Genomic DNA, 21482 nt, shown 5'->3' on the forward strand with positions numbered 1-21482 from the left:
TGGTGCAAGCCTAAAATTACATGCATGTTATTATAGGGTATAACCAAAAAGCCTATGAATAACAGTACTTACTTGTCTCTCTCTAAAAAGAGCTGGCCACCGCTCCTTCATCGTTGTCACTGGAGGTTCGTCCACCACAATCTCCCGTCTACGCAGTGCAAAGGTCTGGTCCATCATTACAGCAATGCCACTTGCACTGGGGTTCCGTTTTTTCATTTCTTCCACTAGGTGCTTTCTCTGCTGCTCTAGCGTAGCTTCATCCTTCCCGTCAGGGAGATCCGGTAGGTAATTTGCCTCATTCCTTTTCGGTCTTTTGAGGCCTCTTGCTGCAGTGGCACCTCTTCTCCCTCCATTTATAGCAACCTCCAAAAAACACCCTGATTTTCTCAGTTTATTGCGGTAGTTTCCCATTTTGTAGTACAAATTAGTTGTCCAGGAAGAACATCCATCTGTGGAGCCTGGTTCTGTCAGGCAGGGATGCTTGCGTATGAGAGCTAAAGCCACAGCATGGACATGGTGTTCTTTTGGATACGCCAAATATTTGAACATCTCTTCAGAAAGCTTTTTCTTTATTTCATACTTCATTTGCCAGCTTGGATTGAGGCATTTTTGGTCTTTTAGATACACAGCATTAGCCTGTCTTAGTTGGTGTTCCACCTCAACTGGGAACATTGGAATGTCAAAAACATCTGGCCAATGATCTGGTCTTGTTGTTGCTGAAGATGATGTGGAGGGAATCTCAACAACGGATGAAGTGGACGGAATCTCGATATCTCCTGAGGCACCAGGTTGAGTGTCAACAATGGGCACCAGGTTCAGTGTCAATGGAATGACCTTCACAGTAGCTTTTCCATCTGGCAGGTCTTCTATGTCATCAAGGTTGCTGAAGGGGGAATTATGGAATTCAGTGTCTTCGTACTGAAGTTTGAAGTCATCCTGCAGCTGGCATTTTTCTGTTACTTTTATCTTCAGCTCTTCAAGCGTTTCTGGTTTTCTATTCAGTGTCACTTTCCTTATGTCATGTTCATTTATGATGATTCTCAATTTATAGGTGTCCATGGTCCTACAGAGTGAATAAACATATATTTAGTGTCCTTTCCATATACTCATTCAACATGATATGTAACGCTTTAGTGTCACATACACATTTCCTTTCACTTGATAGGAGGATAAGGGGAAAACATCATTCAGCTCAGACAGCTGTGTGACTGTGAGAGACCCTGCCCCACTGGTGCACAACTCGTACGCACGTAAATGCAGTATACTGACCAGGATTACTGCATGTTTTTGTGAGGGTAACTACCCTAGGGAACACGGGGAGAACATGCAAACTCCACACAGAAAGGCCCTTTCACCAACCCCACCCAGGGTATGGGCACTGATGACGCGGAGGAGAGAACACACCCCCCAGCGCCCACAGCGTACATACTTTTGGTACTTTAACGGTTTTTAAATCTGGTAGCATCACACACTGCAGGATAATCTTATATAAGATGCTCTCATCAGAGAAATTACTTCTCTTCTGGAGGTCCCTGGCACAATATATATTTTCAGACGGGGCCAAATACATATAGTACATTTGGGGGTCCCTGACATGACAAAGTTTGATAACGTGTGAGTTTGATAATGTGATTTTGATGCGAGTTCATACTTTGGCTCTCCGGTGGCAGACAGCAGGGCTCCTCCTTTGGGGTCATTGGGACCATTTCCCAGCAGGGCTCTGGGAGGAAGACCAACAGGTCCTGAGAGACATATAGTAAAACATACATAAGAGAGTAGTGGTCTATCATTTATTACAGTATAACCTGTGAGTAGTGGTCTATAATTTGTTGCTTTAACAGGTCAGCTGAGCCACGTTATGGAGGATTCATCTGAAATGCCCTTTCTTTTGCAGTGCCCTTTGATTAGAAAATGTGTTCAAACGCAATTGAGTATTGAGAAACCATTATGCACACAGCATGCGCAAATGGTAATGTAGGTAATTAATGTATTTGTGCAAGATGACCCTGCTATATAAAATGTGTATATTACTCGTTCATGTTCAAATAGCTCAATCCATGCTGTAGGCCTAAGTGATGGGCTGTATTTACGCACCTGCTTGTCATTAATGCATAACAAAAAATGATGACCTTTATTTTTATCAGATGTCCGATAAATTTGAATCATTCCGGACATTAGGACCGGAAGATTAAAATCCTAGCGTGACCCCTGGTCTGTATAAGTGAATGTAAAAAAAAATCAATCACGGGGATCTCGGGATGATCACCACCTCAATTATTCGATGAATCCAAAAAGTTATCAATAGAATAATCTCTAAGAAAATAATGGATAGATGCAGCTGTAGATACCTGTTCTAGAAAAGACCGGGGTAACTGGAGCGGTGGTGGAGGGCTTCCTCAGAGGCAGGTTGGGACTAGCCGCAGTGGGACTGAACGAACCGCAGACCGGGGTGACTGGAGCGGTGGTGGAGGGCTTCCTCAGGGGCAGGTTGGGACTAGCCGCTGTGGGACTGAACGAACCGCAGACCGGGGTGACTGGAGCGGTGGTGGAGGGCTTCCTCAGAGGCAGGTTGGGACTAGCCGCAGTGGGACTGAACGAACCGCTCATTGCATCACTCTACAAATATCTGTCAAGTTGAAGAAAAAGAAAAACTTGCAATTATCATCCAACACTTAAAGCCTGATCGATAGTGATACTTCATCTCATAACGGTGTCGCATGTCGAAAAACAGCAGACCTACAAGCTCACAACGTGTCGCCCCAGTCTGCTATTTTCCAGCGCAGGACATCTTGTCAAAAATGGATCAATGAGGCAACCACATTTACCCATGTTGCCTTAACCCTTTAAGACCGGGCTCATAGCGTGGCACTGAGTGCCGCGCTATGAGCTTGTACATCTGCTAATTTTGAATAGCCAAAGAAATCTAAAATGACAGAGATGCGTCCCCGGATCGAATGGGTTAAAATTGGCTTACAGGAGGTCCGCCCGGGACCTCTCATGTAAGCATGAATCAGCCATAACCATATAAGGAGTTCCCAATGCAGCTACTCCCAATTATGGAGTGTTGTCTAACCTAAATGTGTCATCAACTCATCATGGAATCAGCAAACAAATTAGTCAGCTGCATACACCTCTAGTGTAATAAAGTGTCCATCACCTTACATCCTGGGTTGTACTGCATACAGCACTAGTGCTGTATGCAGTACAACCCAGGATGTAAGGTGATGGACACTATTACACTAGAGGTGTATGCAGCTGACTAATTTGTATGGTTATGGCTGATTCATGGTTACATGAGAGGTCCGGGGCGGACCTCCTGTAAGACAATTTTAGCTGCATTGGGATCTCCTTATATGGTTACAATGTCACATTCCTCTAAAGCATATTTTCATATATCGCCCTGATAGTTTAATTGGACTGTTAATTCCCGACTAAACCCATGTTGCTCTGTAACTCGTGGGTTAAAAGGTGCCAACCTGTTCCTGGATGTCCTTGTAGTCAGATGATGGGCAGTGCCTGTTGGCAGGAAGGTAGCTGAGGTGATCCTGTTCAGGGCCCAGGCTGACTCCAACTGCGCACCTATACAAAACACAGAGGAGTCATTTTACACCAATGTCACATGGTGAGAATACAAGTTTTATCTGAACACCAAGTGCTCTGTCACAGGCTGACCCTGCCAGAGAATGCTTTTCATGTCAGCTGATAGAAAACCACCCAGATAGCATTATGTGAAACCCCAAAGTTGTGCGGAGGGTAACCGCCTTAGGGTCTAAGCTCTGTGGGGTGCAGTGCTCTGCCCTTCAGCATCTCTATGACCAGAGGACAGTGAAGAAAGCAGGAAAGAATCCGAGGGACCCAACTCATAACCTCAGCACCTGCTTCAAGGTCCTGCCCTCGGGTAGAAAACAGTCTAACATCTAAGAAACATAGTTACTGTTAATTATTGTTTATTTAACCATTATTTTAAATGAAACCCCCACCTGAAGTGTGCAGTTCTTCCTCTTGAGGAATCCCACCCTAAATTCTCCACACCAGGTGTGGAGAGATTAGATCGAAGGATTGGGTCTACACAGGAGAAAAAAACATTATATAAACAATTGTAAAATTAGAAGATTTTAAAAAATCACTAAGAGTCTGTGCTTATAAGAGAGTATGCAAGCAGTAGTGCTCTTTGATAAACACACCCATTGTGTGACAACAGTTTGTGCGATTTATATTATTATAATTGTGACAGGCTTAACCCAAGGCACCATGAGCTGACAATAGCCTTAAAGGAGTTCACCCAAAAAATTACTTATTTTCTATCAATTACACACCCCATGAAGCCTTGATTTCATGGATTTATTTTTGTTTTTGTGGCATTCCTAAGACAATAATTTGATGACCGTGTGTATTTCCGGTAGGAGACACAAATAATCTACTTTGTGTCTCCTACCGGATACATTAGCCGGTAGGAGACGGGAATCAAATTATTAGCTTAGGAATACGACAAAAACAAAAAAGAATCCATGGATTCAAGGCTTCATAGGGTGTGCAATTGATAGAAAATAAGTCATTTTTGGGGTGAACTCCTCCTTTAACCCTAACCCTGTTTTCAACATGGGGGGGAAATAGATAATGATGGAAAACATTCAACATGGATATTCAACCTATATCTCATGTTCTAATGCAAGTACATCAACAATACATAGTGGCAAAAACAACATGTCTGCTATGTCAGTGGTACTCAAAGTGGGGCCCAGGGACCCCCAGGGTCCTTGAAGGGGTTCCAGAGGGGCACCAGCAAAAAAAACAATATAGCATCACAATCAGTTTGACCACATTAACCCTAATATTCAGAAATAACTGTCCTACAATCTTGTGAGCTTGTAGATCTGCCATTTTTGAGGAATTTTGAAAAATCTTGGAATTATTTGGAAGAAAATTAACACAAACTTTCGGGGGTCCCTGGTTCAGATGGGGGTCTGTATCCAAACATATCTATTTAGAGGGCCTCAAGATGAAAATGTTGGAGAACCACTGTTCTGTTTATTGTCTACACGAAATACACAGAAGACAGGGTATTTCTGCCACACTATTGACCTATTAACACCATGCCAATGGTTAAAGAAACAATGAATTACACACCAACACAACCCTGCAACATAACATGGATTTCCATTTCAAATGTGTCCACAAAGCGTCTATAAGGCATGTTATCTTGTGTAGGATAGCCTACACCAACGTTAGTGTAGTTGCATTTCAAACGCTGTTTAACCCCAACAACAACAAGCCTCGTTTAGCGACGCATCTACACAGTGGATACAAAACCTCACTTATATCTCGCCCTACGGCGTGTCGCACGCCGAAAATGGCAGATCTACAAGGTCACAACGCGTTGTGGATGCGACGCGTTGAGAGCTTGCAACTCCAATATTTGTTGGACGTGCGAGGTCCGCCGAAGCATCATGTCTTAGCCATGGTTCAACCTGGTGTTTGCACTTTCTCCATCTAAACGCATACGTCTTCATAAACGTACAGATTATAAAATATAAAGTGCTTACCCCGCGGCCATGGATGTAACAAGTTGAATCGAGCGGGTCTAAGTACCCGTATAATCCGTATTGTTAAATAAAAAGCATTTTAATCCGATTGGTGGCCATTTTGTCCGAATTGTCATCATATGCTTTCAACTACGCGACCCTATCGGTTGGGAGGTGTATTTCACTCTGATACATTATCTCTCTATGAGAAAATTGCCGGCGATCGGATTAAAATGCTTTTTATTGAACAAAACTGAAGATACGGGTACTTAGACCCACTCGATTCAAATTGTACCATCCATGGCCGTGTGGTCAGCACTTTATATTTGAAATCTGAACGTTTATGTAGATGTACTGGTTGTAATGGAGAAAGTGCCAACGCTATTTCAGGTTTAAGTAGGCTAAGTTTTCATGTGGTGGAAAAAACATTTCCAGTCGAAACCAGTCATCAATATTGACGTAACGTTTGGCAAATGTTCACTAACATAATGGCAGCAGTCAGATACACAAATTCACACTAGATAACTTACCTTATCGACGAAATAATGTCTTGAATTGTAGAAAACAAAACGTGTTGCTTCCTTCTTCCAAACAAATTACAACCCAGGTGCTGCTGCTCATCTGATTGCAACGTTTCAAAATGTGTGCAGTGTGCAATCTGCGCATGCTCACATTAAGGCACGCCCAGCCAGAGTGACGTTACTGATCAATATAAAGTGTTCTAAAATACGAATTATAACTAAACCATACTTAAACCACAGTGCAATTAATTGTTACTAGCTCTTGGTAAGTGATCTAAAATATAAATAATAAATAGATAATACTAAACTGGTAGGCCTAGACAAGGTTCATTGTTTGAGGAGAAGAAACTCACAGCAAAGCAAAATTTAAATGAACAACAGTAAAACATCGGACCCTACCCACTAACATAGAGGGTGCAACAACAAGCAGGGGTCATCGCCATGCTGGCTTGTGGTGGACATTTTATTCAAAATTAAAAAAAATCCATAGACATTGATCAGACAATAATATTACCAGAAACACATAAAGAGCTAACCCTGAATGACCATAACAGGTCTGTAAGAGTGTACAAATGGGGTCCATTTGGTTCCATTTGTACACTCTTACGCCATACACACAGTTAAAACAAGCGCTTTATGGCTGCCTTATGCCTTACATGAAGCATAAGGCCGTTTCAATTCATTCCCTATGGAAGTCACGTGGTTTGATAAGGCTGACTTGCCTTATGGGAGGGGGGATAAAGCCAGAGAGCCGTGAGGCACGCATAAAACAGCAAACCACGTGACTTCCATAGGGAATGAATTGAAACGGCCTTATGCTTCACGTAAGGCATAAGGCAGCCATAAAGCGCTTGTTTTAACTGTGTGTATGCGGCCTCAGAGTTATGGGGGTCCTTGACAATTAGATGCTTGAGAACCACTACTAGTGGACTCCTAATGTGCCATAATGTCAAAGTAAATCAGTACCATGACATATTGTGTACGGACAAATTGATGACCCCTGACAACAATGCATGTGGCATGCATCACATCACAGCAGGACACCTCAAATTTGCAATCAATAAAATCTGCCCATTACTGGCCTTGTGTTTTACAGGTCTGTTGGGTCATGGGGTCATGGGTACAATTTGTAGCTGTCCTTAAAGACAAGGCAGGTAAACTAAACAATAGCATTGACAACAATAGACCTATCGCTCTGGCCAGCATCCTCTCCAAAGTTTAGGAAACAATCATGCGTGTGCGCCTTGAAATGTTTGTCCTGACTGCAGATAACCAGTTTGGATTTAAAGAAACACGGCACAGACTTATGCATCTTTGCACTTAAAGAACTGATTGCCAGCTACAGTAGCCATAATTCCACTGTCTTCATGCTTCATTGTCATTGATGTGTCTCAAGCTTTTGACAGGATTAACCACTAAAACATGTTTCACAAGCTGCTTGATAGAAGCACACCTAGACACATTGTACGTATACTGGTGTTTTGGTATGCAAATCAGAAAATGCAGGTCAAATGGGGTAATGTTACATCTGCCCATTTCTCAGTTAGCAATGGTGTACGCCAAGGGAGGATTTTGTCTACCGTTTTATTCAACGTTTACATGAATGATCTATCCATTGAATTAAACAAGTGCAATATGGGCTGTCTGATAGGTAACTCTATCATCAATCAGCTTATGTACGGTGTACGCTGATGACCTGGTCGTGCTAAGTCCTTACAGTGGAGGGTTACAGCAGCTATTGAAAGTTTGCTCAAAGTATGCCAATGATCATGACATAAATTATAATGCAAAAAAGAGTATGATTATGAGAAGCCATGAGGACAAGAAATCGTCTTTCTTAGCCTTTTACCTATGTGACAGTCATCTATCTGTGTGCCAGGAAATCAAGTATCTGGGACACATTGTTACTGACAATATCCAAGATGATAGAGATATGTGCCGCATACTTTATGCCCAGGCCAATATGCTGCTTTGCAGGTTCAGTGTGTGTTCTGATCCTGTCAAGTGTGCACTTTTTAAAGCATTTTGCACTCCCATGTATACAGCCTTCTTGTGGTGCACATACAAGAAGGGTAGTATGCGGAGGCTTAAGGTGGCATACAATGATGCCCTGAGGATTCTACTTAAGGTCCCTAGATGGCATAATGCCAGTCACTTATTTGTGACATGTGGTATCCACACTTGTGAGGCTCTCTTACCAAAAGTCAACTCATTGTAAGGTAACAACATCATCTAATAAAATAAAATGTCTATAATATCAATATAATATCTAATAAATCTAATATAATACAGTGACGTTGTTAGACCTTCAATAAAGTGAGTCCCGGGACTCACTGGTTGTCATTTGAATGAGTCCCACTAATCTTAGATTAGATGTAGGCCTATTTGACAGTGCAGAAGCATAATTGCTTCGATGCCTATAACAGTAACGAGTGTCAACGAGCGTCAGCTGGACCTGCACACCTGCCCTCAGTGCTCTAATTTGAAAGTGACTGGAGTCTGTCTCATTTCTCTGCAAAAGCCCTTGAATATGATGGAATATGATTAAGGATTACTGTGATTATGGTAAACTCACATTTCATATCACTCCTGTAACTTATTTAAAAATGATTTTTAAAAAAATAACGTAAAAAAGCAATACTAAACACAGTGCAATTAAATGTTACTAGCTCTGGGCAAGTGTTCTAAACACAAATAACAAGTAAACAATACTAATCACAGTGCAAATAAATGTTACTAGCTCTGGGCAAGTGTTCTAAACACAAATAACAAGTAAACAATACTAAACACAGTGTAATTAAATGTTGCTAGCTTTGGGCAAGTGTTCTAAACACAAATAAGAAGTAAACAATACTAATCACAGTGCAATTAAATGTTACTAGCTCTGGGCAAGTGTTCTAAACACAAATAACAAGTAAACAATACTAAACACAGTGTAATTAAATGTTACTAGCTTTGGGCAAGTGTTCTAAACACAAATAAGAAGTAAACAATACTAATCACAGTGCAATTAAATGTTACTAGCTCTGGGCAAGTGTTCTAAACACAAATAACAAGTAAACAATACTAATCACAGTGCAATTAAATGTTACTAGCTCTGGGCAAGTGTTCTAAACACAAATAACAAGTAAACAATACTAATCACAGTGCAATTAAATGTTACTAGCTCTGGGCAAGTGTTCTAAACACAAATAACAAGTAAACAATACTAATCACAGTGCAATTAAATGTTACTAGCTCTGGGCAAGAGTTCTAAACACAAATAACAAGTAAACAATACTAAACACAGTGCAATTAAATGTTACTAGCTCTGGGCAAGTGTTCTAAACACAAATAACAAGTAAACAATACTAATCACAGTGCAATTAAATGTTACTAGCTCTGGGCAAGTGTTCTAAACACAAATAACAAGTAAACAATACTAATCACAGTGCAATTAAATGTTACTAGCTCTGGGCAAGTGTTCTAAACACAAATAACAAGTAAACAATACTAATCACAGTGCAATTAAATGTTACTAGCTCTGGGCAAGTGTTCTAAACACAAATAACAAGTAAACAATACTAATCACAGTGCAATTAAATGTTACTAGTTCTGGGAAAGTGTTCTAAAATACAAATAATAAGTAAACAACACTAAACACAGTGCATTTAAATGTTACTCGCTCTGGGCAAGTAAACAAAGATATGTTTACTCAAAACAATTAAGTAAATTATATTTTTTAGTACACGTTACTTGATTAAACCTAGTATTGTAACAAATGAGTAAAGCTAACTCATTTATCTAAGTAAAGATAGCTATTGGATTTTACAGTGCATATTTCCCCCGGAAACTATCTTTTTTGACCAATCACAACACTCGTTTCATTCACGGAGAATGTTAACAGATTTGTAAAGCGTCAACGTCATTTCCCCGGGCGGTACTTCCACCAAAGTCCGGTGCTTCCGTTTAGACACTCAACCGGCTAGGTCTTGCCCAGCGTGATCTTCCAGCGGTCTAGCGCATAGATTTTTGATTGAATACTTTATTAGTCAGAAATGTAAACACCACGTGGTACAGTAGTAAGGCTAAAAGCATAACACAAAAAAGTGAAAAGAGTATACACACCCTCGTTTTCGGCTAATACGGACAATAGGCCCAAGCCTAGTTTGTTTAAAGTCTATAGGCATTTTAAAGGTTAGTGGATTAACCACTAAAACCCTATTATACTTTGTTGTCCGGAGTCGGCCGGGGATCTATACTAATAGGCCCAGTGGCGGAACAACTCAAAGCCGGGCCGGGAGGCACAGCACAGTGATCAGGTGCGCGCGTGCGTGGGTGCACATCCCGCGCGCGCGCAAAATTTTGCGGGTTTTGGGCGGATTCGGTCACTTTTTGGGGGGCTTTTTGTCACTTTATTTCGGTTTTAGGGTTAGAGTAGGGTTAGGTTAGGGTTATGTTGTTTAATTCTTATTTTTGCCTGATTTTACCAATTTATTATCTGACGGCACGGGCCCACAAGGGTCGCGGTCCGGGAGGCGGCCGCCTCCCTGGCCTCCCCGGACGCTCCGCCACTGAATAGGCCCCCCTCCCTTTTCTATGCCTAAATCTCACAATGCAACGCGTTGATTCCCCTGTTCCTCCTGGCTTTGTATCGACGTGTACTTGAGCAAGACACTGCTCCCGATGAGCAGGGAAGATGCCTTACACACGTGTGTGTGTGTGTGTGTGTGTGTGTGTGTGTGTGTGTGTGTGTGTGTGTGTGTGTGTGTGTGTGTGTGTGTGTGTGAGAGTAGTTAATATTGTCTCTGTTGGGTGAAACTTCCCACGTCCAAAACTGTTTCTTTTCAGGATTCAAATAAAAAAACTGCAAAAGTAGCAGATCTACAAGCTCAAAACGCGTCGTTTTGCACCACGTTTCGTGCTTGTGGATCAGCTACTTTTGATATTTTTGTGTGACGCTGTCGTATACAAGTACGGCATTAATTTACTAAACAATGTTCTACCTGACAATCACACATTGTAAAGCACTTATTTGGATAAAGGCACTGTAGAAATATGTACCATTTATAAAGTAAGAGAAAGCAGTGACATGACAGGTGCATTTGAAACCCAGCATATTACAATAAATGGCCACCGGGGCGCCTCGAGTCCAAGGCACTTTATATATGAGAAAACAGCATTCCTGTGACAATTTCAATTCACAAACATTCACAGCAGAGTTTATATTACTCGAAGTACAAGTTGATGAATGGTGTTACATTTCACTGCACTTAAAACCACCAGATACAAAGTGTTTGTGGGACAGAGAAGGAGCCAAAACGAGAGAGAGCTTCAGTCAAGAAAATACTGTCTGGAGAATAACTCTCCACAGTGGAAAGTAACCATTTGAATTTACTCAGTAGTGCACTTCAGTCCAATTTTGAGGCACTTTTAATTTACTTAACTATTTCCAAGTTCTACGTTTTAATCCTACTCCACTACATCTCAGAGGCAAATATGGTCCTTTTTAATCAAATCCATTAAAAAAAAATCTTCTATTACAAGTTACTTTGTAGATTCTGATTATTATTACAGAACATATACATTAACCAGTTAAACCTTTGTTATACTCTATTCTAAAATAGCAGCTCTACAAGCTCACAACGTGTCGCGGCACATCGTGAGCTTGACTATTTTGTTTGACAAATTTTGAAATAGTTTAGTACCTTTACTTACTGTAAGTATATTTTGATGCCAATACCTCTATACTTTATAAAATTATGTAACAGTAATCATATGTCCAAAACTGTTTATTTTCAGAATTCAAATAAAAAAGTAGCAGATCTACAAGCTCGAAACACGTTGCTTAGCGCCACAAGCTTGTAGATCTGCTACTTTTGATGCTTTCGTGTGACACTGTAGTATGATCAAGTAGGGCATACATTTTACGAAAACATATGGAGATAAGAGGTTTCTGCACCGACGGCAACAAAGTACATCTTCCAGCAGTGTCAGGAGCATAACTGTCCACAGTGGAGCCTGCAGCCTTGTGGAAAATGTCTCTCTATGTGTAAGAAGTGGAACGCTGCGTCTGGCCAAGGTGTTGTGCACAGAGGACCAGTGAAGGATGTCTTCAATGCTGAAACACTTCCAACATGAACACTGTGACTCAGGACTACTCCCCTGGACAGTGGCACGTCCAGGATACGTGTGTGCTTGTGCTCGTGCATGTGTGTGTGTGTGTGTGTGTGTGTGTGTGTGTGTGTGTGTGCGTGCGTGCGTGCGTGCGTGCATGCGTGCGTGCGTGCATGTGTGCGTGCGTGCGTTAGTGTGTGTGTGCTATACTATACTTATGATGTTCCCACAAGTATTGTAAGATTTAAAAAAATAGGACCATTTTCCATGTTGGTTGTTTTATGGTTAAAATAATAATGTGGGTATAGTAGGATTTATGCCTGATTTATACATAGTTACAGTCCTCATAAGCAAAAGCAATACAAACGGGTGTGTGTGTATGTGTGTGTGCTTGCGTGCGCGTGTTTGTGTGCGTGCGTGTGTGTGTGCGTGCGTGTGTGTGCATGCTGCGTGCGTCGGTGGTGCCGGTGTGTGTGTGTGTGTGTGTCCAACCAGTTAGGGCTGTATGGAAGAGAGGGGAGGAGGGAGTGAGAGAGATAAAGATTGAGAGAGAGAGAGAGAGAGAGAGAGAGAGAGAGAGAGAGAGAGAGAGAGAGGAAACTGCGAGAAAATCACTTTTAAGACAGATGGGAGTGGATGGGAGGGTCAGACGGTCATGGCGTCAGTCGCCACCGAGGTTACTGCGATTATGCGCACGCGTGTTTGTGTGTGTGTGTGTGTGTGCAAGTGTGGATGGATGGGTGTGGGGAGAGAAGGAGGGGTCACATATACATGCGATAGCGTTGACCCCCTGACAGGGCGTGTAGGTCTGAATGTCCTTCCCAGACACCCTGCTCACTGGCTGGGAAATCTGGGTCTTCACTGCAGCCTCTACACCCTGCCATAGAGCTACATAACATAGACCAGTCATACTACGCCCTGCCATAGAGCTACATGACATAGACCAGTCATACTACGCCCTGCCATAGAGCTACATGACATAGACCAGTCATACTACACCCTGCCATAGAACTACATGACATAAACCAGTCATTCACTGCAGCCTCTACACACCCTGCCATAGACCTACTTAACATAGACCAGTCATACTACGCCCTGCCATAGAGCTACATGACATAGACCAGTCATACTACACCCTGCCATAGAACTACATGACATAGACCAGTCATTCTACATCCTGCCATAGAGCTACATGACATAGACCAGTCATTCTACACCTGCCATAGAACTACATGACATAGACCAGTCATTCTACACCCTGCCATAGAACTACATGACATAGACCAGTCATTCTACACCCTGCCATAGAACTACATGACATAGACCACTTAACACATGTTATACTAAGTTGTCAGATCTTTGCACTGAAAAGAGACAGGAAACATGGAGAGAGAGAGAGAGAGAGCTGGTGAGTGACATGGATTTGGTTCCATTTGTAGACTTTCGGAGTTCAGCAAACACAGAGGATTTCTCCCTCCCGCATATTCTAGCTCAGTGGTTCTCAAAGCCAGGGGTCGGGGGTACCCAGAAAAATGTGTTAAGATAGCATCACAAGAATTGTAACCACTTTATCCATATTTAATACTTTGGCTATACATTGCACATACATTCAAATAAAAAAATTCTAAATATTCATATAATAAAAAAAAAATATATATATATATATATATATATAACAGATTCATTCAAATTCAAAAACAGCAGATGTACAAGCTCAAAGTGCGTTAATTCATGCGCTTGTACATCTACTAGTTTTGAAAAGATTTTTAACACAAATTGTCTCCCCTGCAGCTATAGGTCCCTGCCTGCCACGAAATATTTTCAGATGGGCAGTTTGCGGCTAAAATACGTATCAATTTGGGGGTCTTTGACATGAAAAAGGTTCGAGAACCACTGTTGTAGCTGTCGTTGCTCTGCGCTGCTGGTTGGAGAGCATTCTTGTGCTATCAGTGTCCAGGCAGGCCGCGGGGTGGCCCGTCCCGGGACCTGCTCTCCATCACGCCGCTGTCACTGGCTCCGTCGGCAGCTCCCAGCTCCTAATTTGCAGGCAGCGAGGCGGCCAGGCAGTAGAGGGTCTGGCTAGTGTTAAAACCGCCGCTTGATAAGATCCAGGCCCGCCCTGTGCTTTAAGTCCTCTCTTTTTCCACACCGACCCCGACGAATGGGGTCTTTATTTGTGTGTGCGCGCGCGCATGTGTGTTCATGTATTACTGTACTTGAGAGGGCAAGATGTCCCCACAAGTATAGAGAAATAGACATTGTGAGGAACATTTCCCTGGTTCTCACAGCATGAGAAATGGTTGTTTTATGGTTATAAAAGATTTGGGGAATTATGCTTACAAATAGGAAAAGACTCAAATTGGGGTTAGGATCAGGCTCAGGCATTTAGAGGTTAGGATTAGGGATTAGGATTGGAGTTATACTTAGTCACACGTCGGCTATTTTTCAGCAATCTTCTGCGATTTTCAATGCTGTCTTAAACCTTGATGTCCTCACAAGTATAGTAATACAAACGCGCGCGCGTGCGTGTGTGTGTGCGTGCGTATGTGACACACACTCAGGGAGAGACGGAGTCAAACACGGGCGGACCGGTACTCGGTGTGTACGCCAAGATGTGTGCGTAAGGGGAGACGCTAAGTGGATCCACTGCTCTCCCTTTCTCTCTCTCTCTCAGAAGATGGACGACTTGTCTGCGGCCTGACGCCTGGCGGTGCGGTGGACGGGTCGCAGAGGAGAGCGTGACAGATTATGTGTGCGTCGCAGCACAGAGCGTGCCTGGTGTGGACTCTGCTGCTATAGGGGTTGGTGGGGGGGGGGTAGTTATGGGAGGATTTGGCTGCACAAACCCCCCCCAATCCCCTCTGAGAGCAGAGAGACTCGCCCACGCGAGAGACAGAGACACACACAAGGTTATTCAGGCCAGGGTTTATTGAGAGGTCGTCACAGGAATGATAATTGTGATACCTTCATGTTAGGTCATACCTGAATCAATCAAAGCATTCTCAAGCCCGATAAGTCAAACGTTTGACTGGACACATGTTGACTGAGGGGGATATGAGGTACGATTCTGTGCCTATCGGGACATAACTCGAATGGCACTGAGCTAAAGCGGACTTCGCAACGTTTGAAACGGCGACTCTGCAGTGCCTCTTGTGGCTCAAGTTCGCTTTAGACGGCTCGCCTCGGTCGTTTTAACAGTTTTTTAGCATCTTGGGTTTGAAAACGGTTTGACTTTTGGTCACATTTGTCCCAAGAAGTCACGATAGGCCATTTGGGGAGTGAGAGTGTGTTGCCTCAATAGATCTTGGATGGGGAGCGTACCTGTGTTCCCCCAACCCTAACCCCTAGCTTTAACCTTAACCGTAACCCCCTACCCCAAAACCCCATCCTAACCGTAAGCTGAAGGAACATAGGGCTGAGGGAACATATAGGGCTCTGCCGGGGTTATCTTTTTTTGGTTGCGAACGCGATAACTTCCCTCGATTCCCTTGAGGGAATTTCATGAGATTTGGCACAAACGTCCACTTGGGACACAAGGACGAACTAATTAGAAGTACATGGTCAAAGGTCAAAAGTCAAGGCCACTGTGACCTCACAAAACACGTTCATTACATTCCGCCATAATTGTCTTCATTCACTACATATACTATATGTGTCTGGACAGTCGTAAATATAGCAACTGGTTGACAGAGGTATACATATTCTAGTTTAAAGTGTGGGCATGTCAGTATAGGCATGCAAACATTTTCAAAAATGTATAGCAGAAATAAACATTTGTGGACGATTTTAATGCTAGCTGAAAGCTCACTGCCCCAGGGAGCCCCGTAACCAAATCAACTCCGACTTGTACCATGAGATACCCTGAATGAAGGGTGCCTTGATTGCTTTACTGTTTTCCCTTGGAGAACAGGGCAGAGTAGGGCCAACCAGGTGCTCGATATGATATCGATCCTTCCAGTTCCCTGTGAGGCAGGCGAGTCCATCTGAGCCGAGTCAAAGATAAGAGATGTGGAGAAATTTGGCCCGAGGCTGCTTGACCACACCGTGCGGCCTCTGTAATGATACAGATCTGTTTTTTTGATTGGCGGCTTGAACCGGCTTCGTCCGGTGCCTTGATACCTTCTCGGGAACAGATGCATCTCTCAATTGCATTCGCTGGATTGTTCGGTTTCATAAACCAGACCAAAAATATCAACAAGAGGTGAGTAGAGTATCCAAAACCAAAAAGCACAAAAGTGGTCGCTCGGGTGGCGCAGTGGTAAAGTACCCACCCACCACCACGGAGGTTGTGGGTTCGAATCCACTGTGGTGCACCCGGCTTTGTCGAGCGTCTATACGAACACAATTGGCCCGTGTTCGGGGGAGGGAAGCCAGGCAGGCTACGGTTTGGGGCGGCACCTGTCAGCAGTTGCCGCCTGCGGGAAAAGTGTTGGGCGGGAATAGTAGGGCGAAGGGTCTATAGTATATCCTCCTGGTGGGGGCTCCTCACTGGCAGATGAGTCAGTAGGATACAACAGCAGTGACACACAGTAATGTGTGTGGGCAGGAATCAATTGGCATAACGACTAAATTAGGGGTAAAAAGCAACAAAGTAGAAGTACAAAAGTAATGGCATCGAAATATGCTTAAAGCACCAAAAGTAAATGTACACATTATGCAGAAGGTCCCATTTCACAAGTTTTGAAAATGTATTAATAATATTTTGAAAATAGCACATCTACAGTACGCACATCTACAGTAAGCTCACAACGTGTCACGATTGTGAGATTGTATATTGGCTACTTTCAAATAGTCAATATAATGGTTAATGGTTTTGTAAGGATAATCAAAATCTAGGAAGTAACTACCAAAGTTTTCAAATGACTATATTGGAGTAAAAGTACAAGATTTGCCTCTGAGAGTAGAAGTAGTATAGTAGAAGTAAAAGTATTGAAAATTGGAAATACTCCAGTAAAACTTTGCTTAAGTACAGTACTTGAGTGCATGTACTTAGTTACTTTCCACGACTGTCAAAAAGCATAATGCAGAAAGCATAACAGGGTCAAGGTGCTCGGTGCTGCTATGAATCACTCTCCGCAGAGAGCGGCCATCTTTCAGCCCGCGTGTTGTTTCATCACCGCCTGATGAAGTAGTCTAGCCTCGTTGGAAACGGGGGGGAAACGTGTTTTGCTTGGCCAGACCTCGCTGACCTCGGAAATTCATGAATACCATATCGTCCGTCCGCTGTCGGGCTAAAACCTTGTATGTCCGAGACGGGTTCAGGAAATGGGGGGGGAAAGAACATGTGTAACAATGGATCGAATGTATTTATTATTTTAGTCACAAGCTCTTGTTAATATTTGTCATTGTTTGAATATTTATGTAGCCAGACTTACCACTTTATTTTTACATAGCAAACAAATGGCTGATCTACAAGCTCACAGCTCGTGTATCACAAAGTAGGGCATTAAAGTATGAAAAAAACATAAAAAAGTTGAAATATGGAGATACAAGGTTTCAATGATATAAAAAAGAAAAAACCTCCCGTGCGCATTAATAAATTCGACCCAGCGCTGTTATTCTTGCAGTGCTTCGCCTTGAGCCGCGGAGTGTAGCAGGGGCGGCAGAGAGTACGAAAATAACATAACCTTACGTTGTAAATCTGGGAACGATGTAGCGGGGCGGACGGACGGGGGTCGACGGGGGCTGCAGAGAAACCCGTCTTTGTTTTCAAGGGGAACCTGTCTTGTCACTGGAATGAGAAATCCAGGGTTTTGTCGGCAGGGTCTGTTTCTCAGCTCAGCGCTGGAAGGTACAGACGGCTGAAGGTTAGTATGGTGTGTCTGGAAAATGCAGCGCTTCAATAAGGCAGCCCTCTGACTGCTTCCAAGAAGTTCTTCAATGCTCCGTGGCCTGAATTTAGCCACTTTCACCCTGGTGTCCCTGTGTTGGGCATGTAAAGTGGTACACGGTGCATTTATATAGCGCCATTCTCCAAAGCGCTTTACAATGTGCATTACATTCACACACACATGTGCACACAGACGGCGGAGGAAAAGCCGTGCAAGGGCACCCACCTGCTCATCTGGAGCAGTTTAGGGGTTCAGTGTCTTGCTCAAGGACACTTCGACATTAATCCACGGGGTGCCAGGGATCAAACCGAGAACCTTACGATTCCGAGTCGCTCTACCTCTATAGCCACTTCCGCTACCCACTACCCCTGTCATTATAGCAGAAGAGTTCTTTCCAAATATTTCCACCATAGAAAATATTGCAGATCGACAAGCTCACAAGAAAACAGCAGGTCTGCAAGCTCACAAGCTCACCACGAGCCATGGTTGCTCTGCATTGTGAGCTTGTACGTCTGCTATGTTTATGTGACACCTTTGCATTATGAAGCTTAAAGGGCCATGGAATCCTCGGCTGATTTTGTATTTTGTTTTCCATTTCAGGTTAAAAACTACCGCAGATGAAACACATGTAAAAGCCAGTAACCAACACAGATAATCAAATGAATAATGGGGCTGTTAGATTTACAGTAGGTGTGCCCAGAGCCTGGTTGTGCCACTGGTCAGTGGTTGCACATTGACACACCTGAATCTAACTTACCAATTGTTAATTGATTATCTGCAGCTGTGTTGCTTACACCAGTGGTTCTCAAACATTTTCCAAGTCAAGGATCCCCAAATAAATATGTATTTGGCCGCGGACCCCCATCTGACAATGTTTTGTCCCAAGACTTATGTTAAAAACATGCTAAACTATTCAAAAGTTTACAAACATTTTCAATATTCTTTGACACATTTAAAAAATAGCAGCTGTACAAGCTCGCAGCGCGGCACAAATTACTTTTGTTGGGGACCCCTGGGGGTCCCCAGACCCCACTTTGAGAACCACTCAGAACCACTGTTGAGACACCACAGTTTACTTTAGGCTACAACAAGCTCAGTTTAACCATACTGTTTAAGTTTAAAAGAAGAAAGTTTGTAACGCACCGTCAGGCCAGATCAGCTGTGTAAGGCGAAAATTTTGCTTTGGGAATCACAGGTGTGGTGATGATATGAAAGATATATATATTTTTTAACTGATTGAAATTGGTTTGTGCCTGTCGATGTAATCACGCGTTAAGTTTTTGTTTGACAGGAAGTAAATACAATTAGACTTTTAAGAACTTTTTGGTATTAAAATACACACAAATGAGTTTGCATCTCTCTCCATTATGACCACGGATAAGCTCTAAAAGTGTGAGAAAAAATAATAATTTCAGCTTAAGGTCCTTTCAAACTGCGCTTGTTTTTATCGTGCAATTAATTCATCCCAAATGATATTTTTTATGCTTATACATGGTTGAGATGGTTTAGACATGTACAGAGGAGGGATCAGGGCGACATTGGGAGAAGGATGCTGAAGATGGAGCTGCCAGGCAAGAAGAGAAGAGGTAGGCCATAGAGGAGGTTTATGGATGCGATAAGAGAGGAGTCAGAGGACATGCAGATGGCTGGAGTGACTGAGGAAGACGCAGAGAAGAGAAGCAGATGGACGGGGGCAAATGATCTGGTGGTGGCTACCCCAATGGGAATTAGCTGAAAGAAGAAGAAAGACACTGATATAGACAATTGTCTTTAATGCTATATCTGCCAGTTCTGTTCTGTACTCCCCAGGCTAGTTTGAGCGTGCCTCGGCTCGCTCAAACAAATCACACACACGCGGGTGGCTTTAGAATAAAAGTGAATACAAAATAAAATCCTTTAACCACTTAAAGCCCTACTATGGAGTCACGCAGCGATTTGTGTGCTATTTTTTATTTGTGCTATTTATGAAAATGTTTGAAAACGCCAAACGCTTGAAAGCGGTTAATAGCTCACTCAAACAAATCATCTAGGGCAACTTCAGAATAAAAGCGGGTACAAAGTAAAAGCCTTTATTAGCTCTTAATGTCAGCCAGCTCCCACGTTCACACGTTCCGGAGGATGTATTTTGGTAACAAGACGGGGAGATGACCTCCGCATATCACAGGCTTTGATTTGTGCCGCGGAATGGAGCGATGCTGTAATTTCTGTGCACAAGCAAGCGCACGCACGCGCACGCGCACACACACACACACGCACACGCACGCGCACGCGCACACACACACACAAACACACACACACACACACACACACACACACACACACACACACACACACACACACACACACACACACACACACACACACACACACACAGCCTCAGTGATGGGATCCAGCGCCGCTCGGTGGCACTCTCCCAGGCTCCATCTGGCTCCGTTTACAATCCAGTTTGGAAGTCGCTGCGCTGCACACGGAAATTATACTTGGCTGTCTTCATTTTTATTGGTCAGCCTTGATTTATGACCATCAAAGTCCAAAATAATTGGCCGACACTGGATGTCTTTTATAAGTCGTGTTCGTGGGGGCACAAAATCCTGGAGGGGAGAGAAAAGAAAGAGAGAAAAGAAAGAAAGAAATGGTTGGAAAAATGAGTGGAAACAGAAGGAATGCATGACGTGATCTCCTTGAGTAGGAGCAGCCGCGCTCTCTCGGCAGCCCCCGGCTTCCACTGTGTATTTTTACAACAGGCGCCTCCTTGGCCAGCTATGGCGGCCCGTGCCAAGTACTTGTGTACACTGGCCAGGTCATGTTAGCTCGTAGATGAAAAACATGTTAGCCGGGGATAGGTTCAGAGACTGCACTGATGCGTCTGGCCCGCTCAGAGCAGACGCTATACGGTGTACAGTATGTGACCTGTGTATTATGGAAGGGATTACATTCATATATCCAGCACTGAAGTCTGGTCCATGCAGGTGTGAGTGTGCGTTTTTTTCCCCCGCTGTTAACCAATCATGCCATACTAAGACCAGTGCCCGGTCTATGCAAGTCGATGAACGGTGCAAATTGGGAATGCATGCCCGTGCACCCAGTTATGCAACACCCCTTGTACCTGTTGTCAGAGTACCCGTTGTACTTTTGTGCCAGGGACCCTGAGAGGAGAAGATTTATGTGGGGAAAAAAATCGAAATCATAAAAAAATTACCAAACATTTTCGAGATTTTTCAAAACCTTTCAGAGATAGCAGATATACAAGCTTTGAGCTTGTAGATCTGCTATTTTTTAATAGCCAACATTTAAATGGATAAAGTGGTTAAAATGATTGTGATGCTATGTTAACTCATTGGCCGCCATTATCGCATTAACGCGATCTAATAAATAGCGCGCTTGGCCGCCAGGATCGCATTAATGCGATCTAACGTCTTTATTGATCTTTATGCTCTGATCACGCTATTCTGTTATGAATCAGGCTAAGTTTCGGGTTCCACTTACTTCAACCACCACTGCATCCGGTTCCA

General features: G+C 43.2%; 1 protein-coding gene across 1 annotated transcript in view; it reads right to left on the reverse strand.

The window, feature by feature from the left end:
- LOC308095666 (uncharacterized protein) overlaps positions 1-21482 on the reverse strand; it is a gene marked incomplete at both ends in the record, with an annotated part of 53390 nt that overhangs the window by 15940 nt on the left and 15968 nt on the right. Inside the window, 4 exons of the mRNA XM_080442710.1 lie at positions 73-1063; positions 1652-1742; positions 2349-2616; positions 3477-3579. Of these exons, the coding sequence (XP_080298836.1) occupies positions 73-1063; positions 1652-1742; positions 2349-2616; positions 3477-3579 (1453 nt within the window). The remainder of the gene's footprint in view (positions 1-72; positions 1064-1651; positions 1743-2348; positions 2617-3476; positions 3580-21482) is intronic.

The sequence above is a fragment of the Gymnoscopelus braueri genome, assembly GCF_963280865.1.
Source record: "Gymnoscopelus braueri genome assembly, chromosome: 11".
NCBI lineage: Eukaryota > Metazoa > Chordata > Actinopteri > Myctophiformes > Myctophidae > Gymnoscopelus > Gymnoscopelus braueri.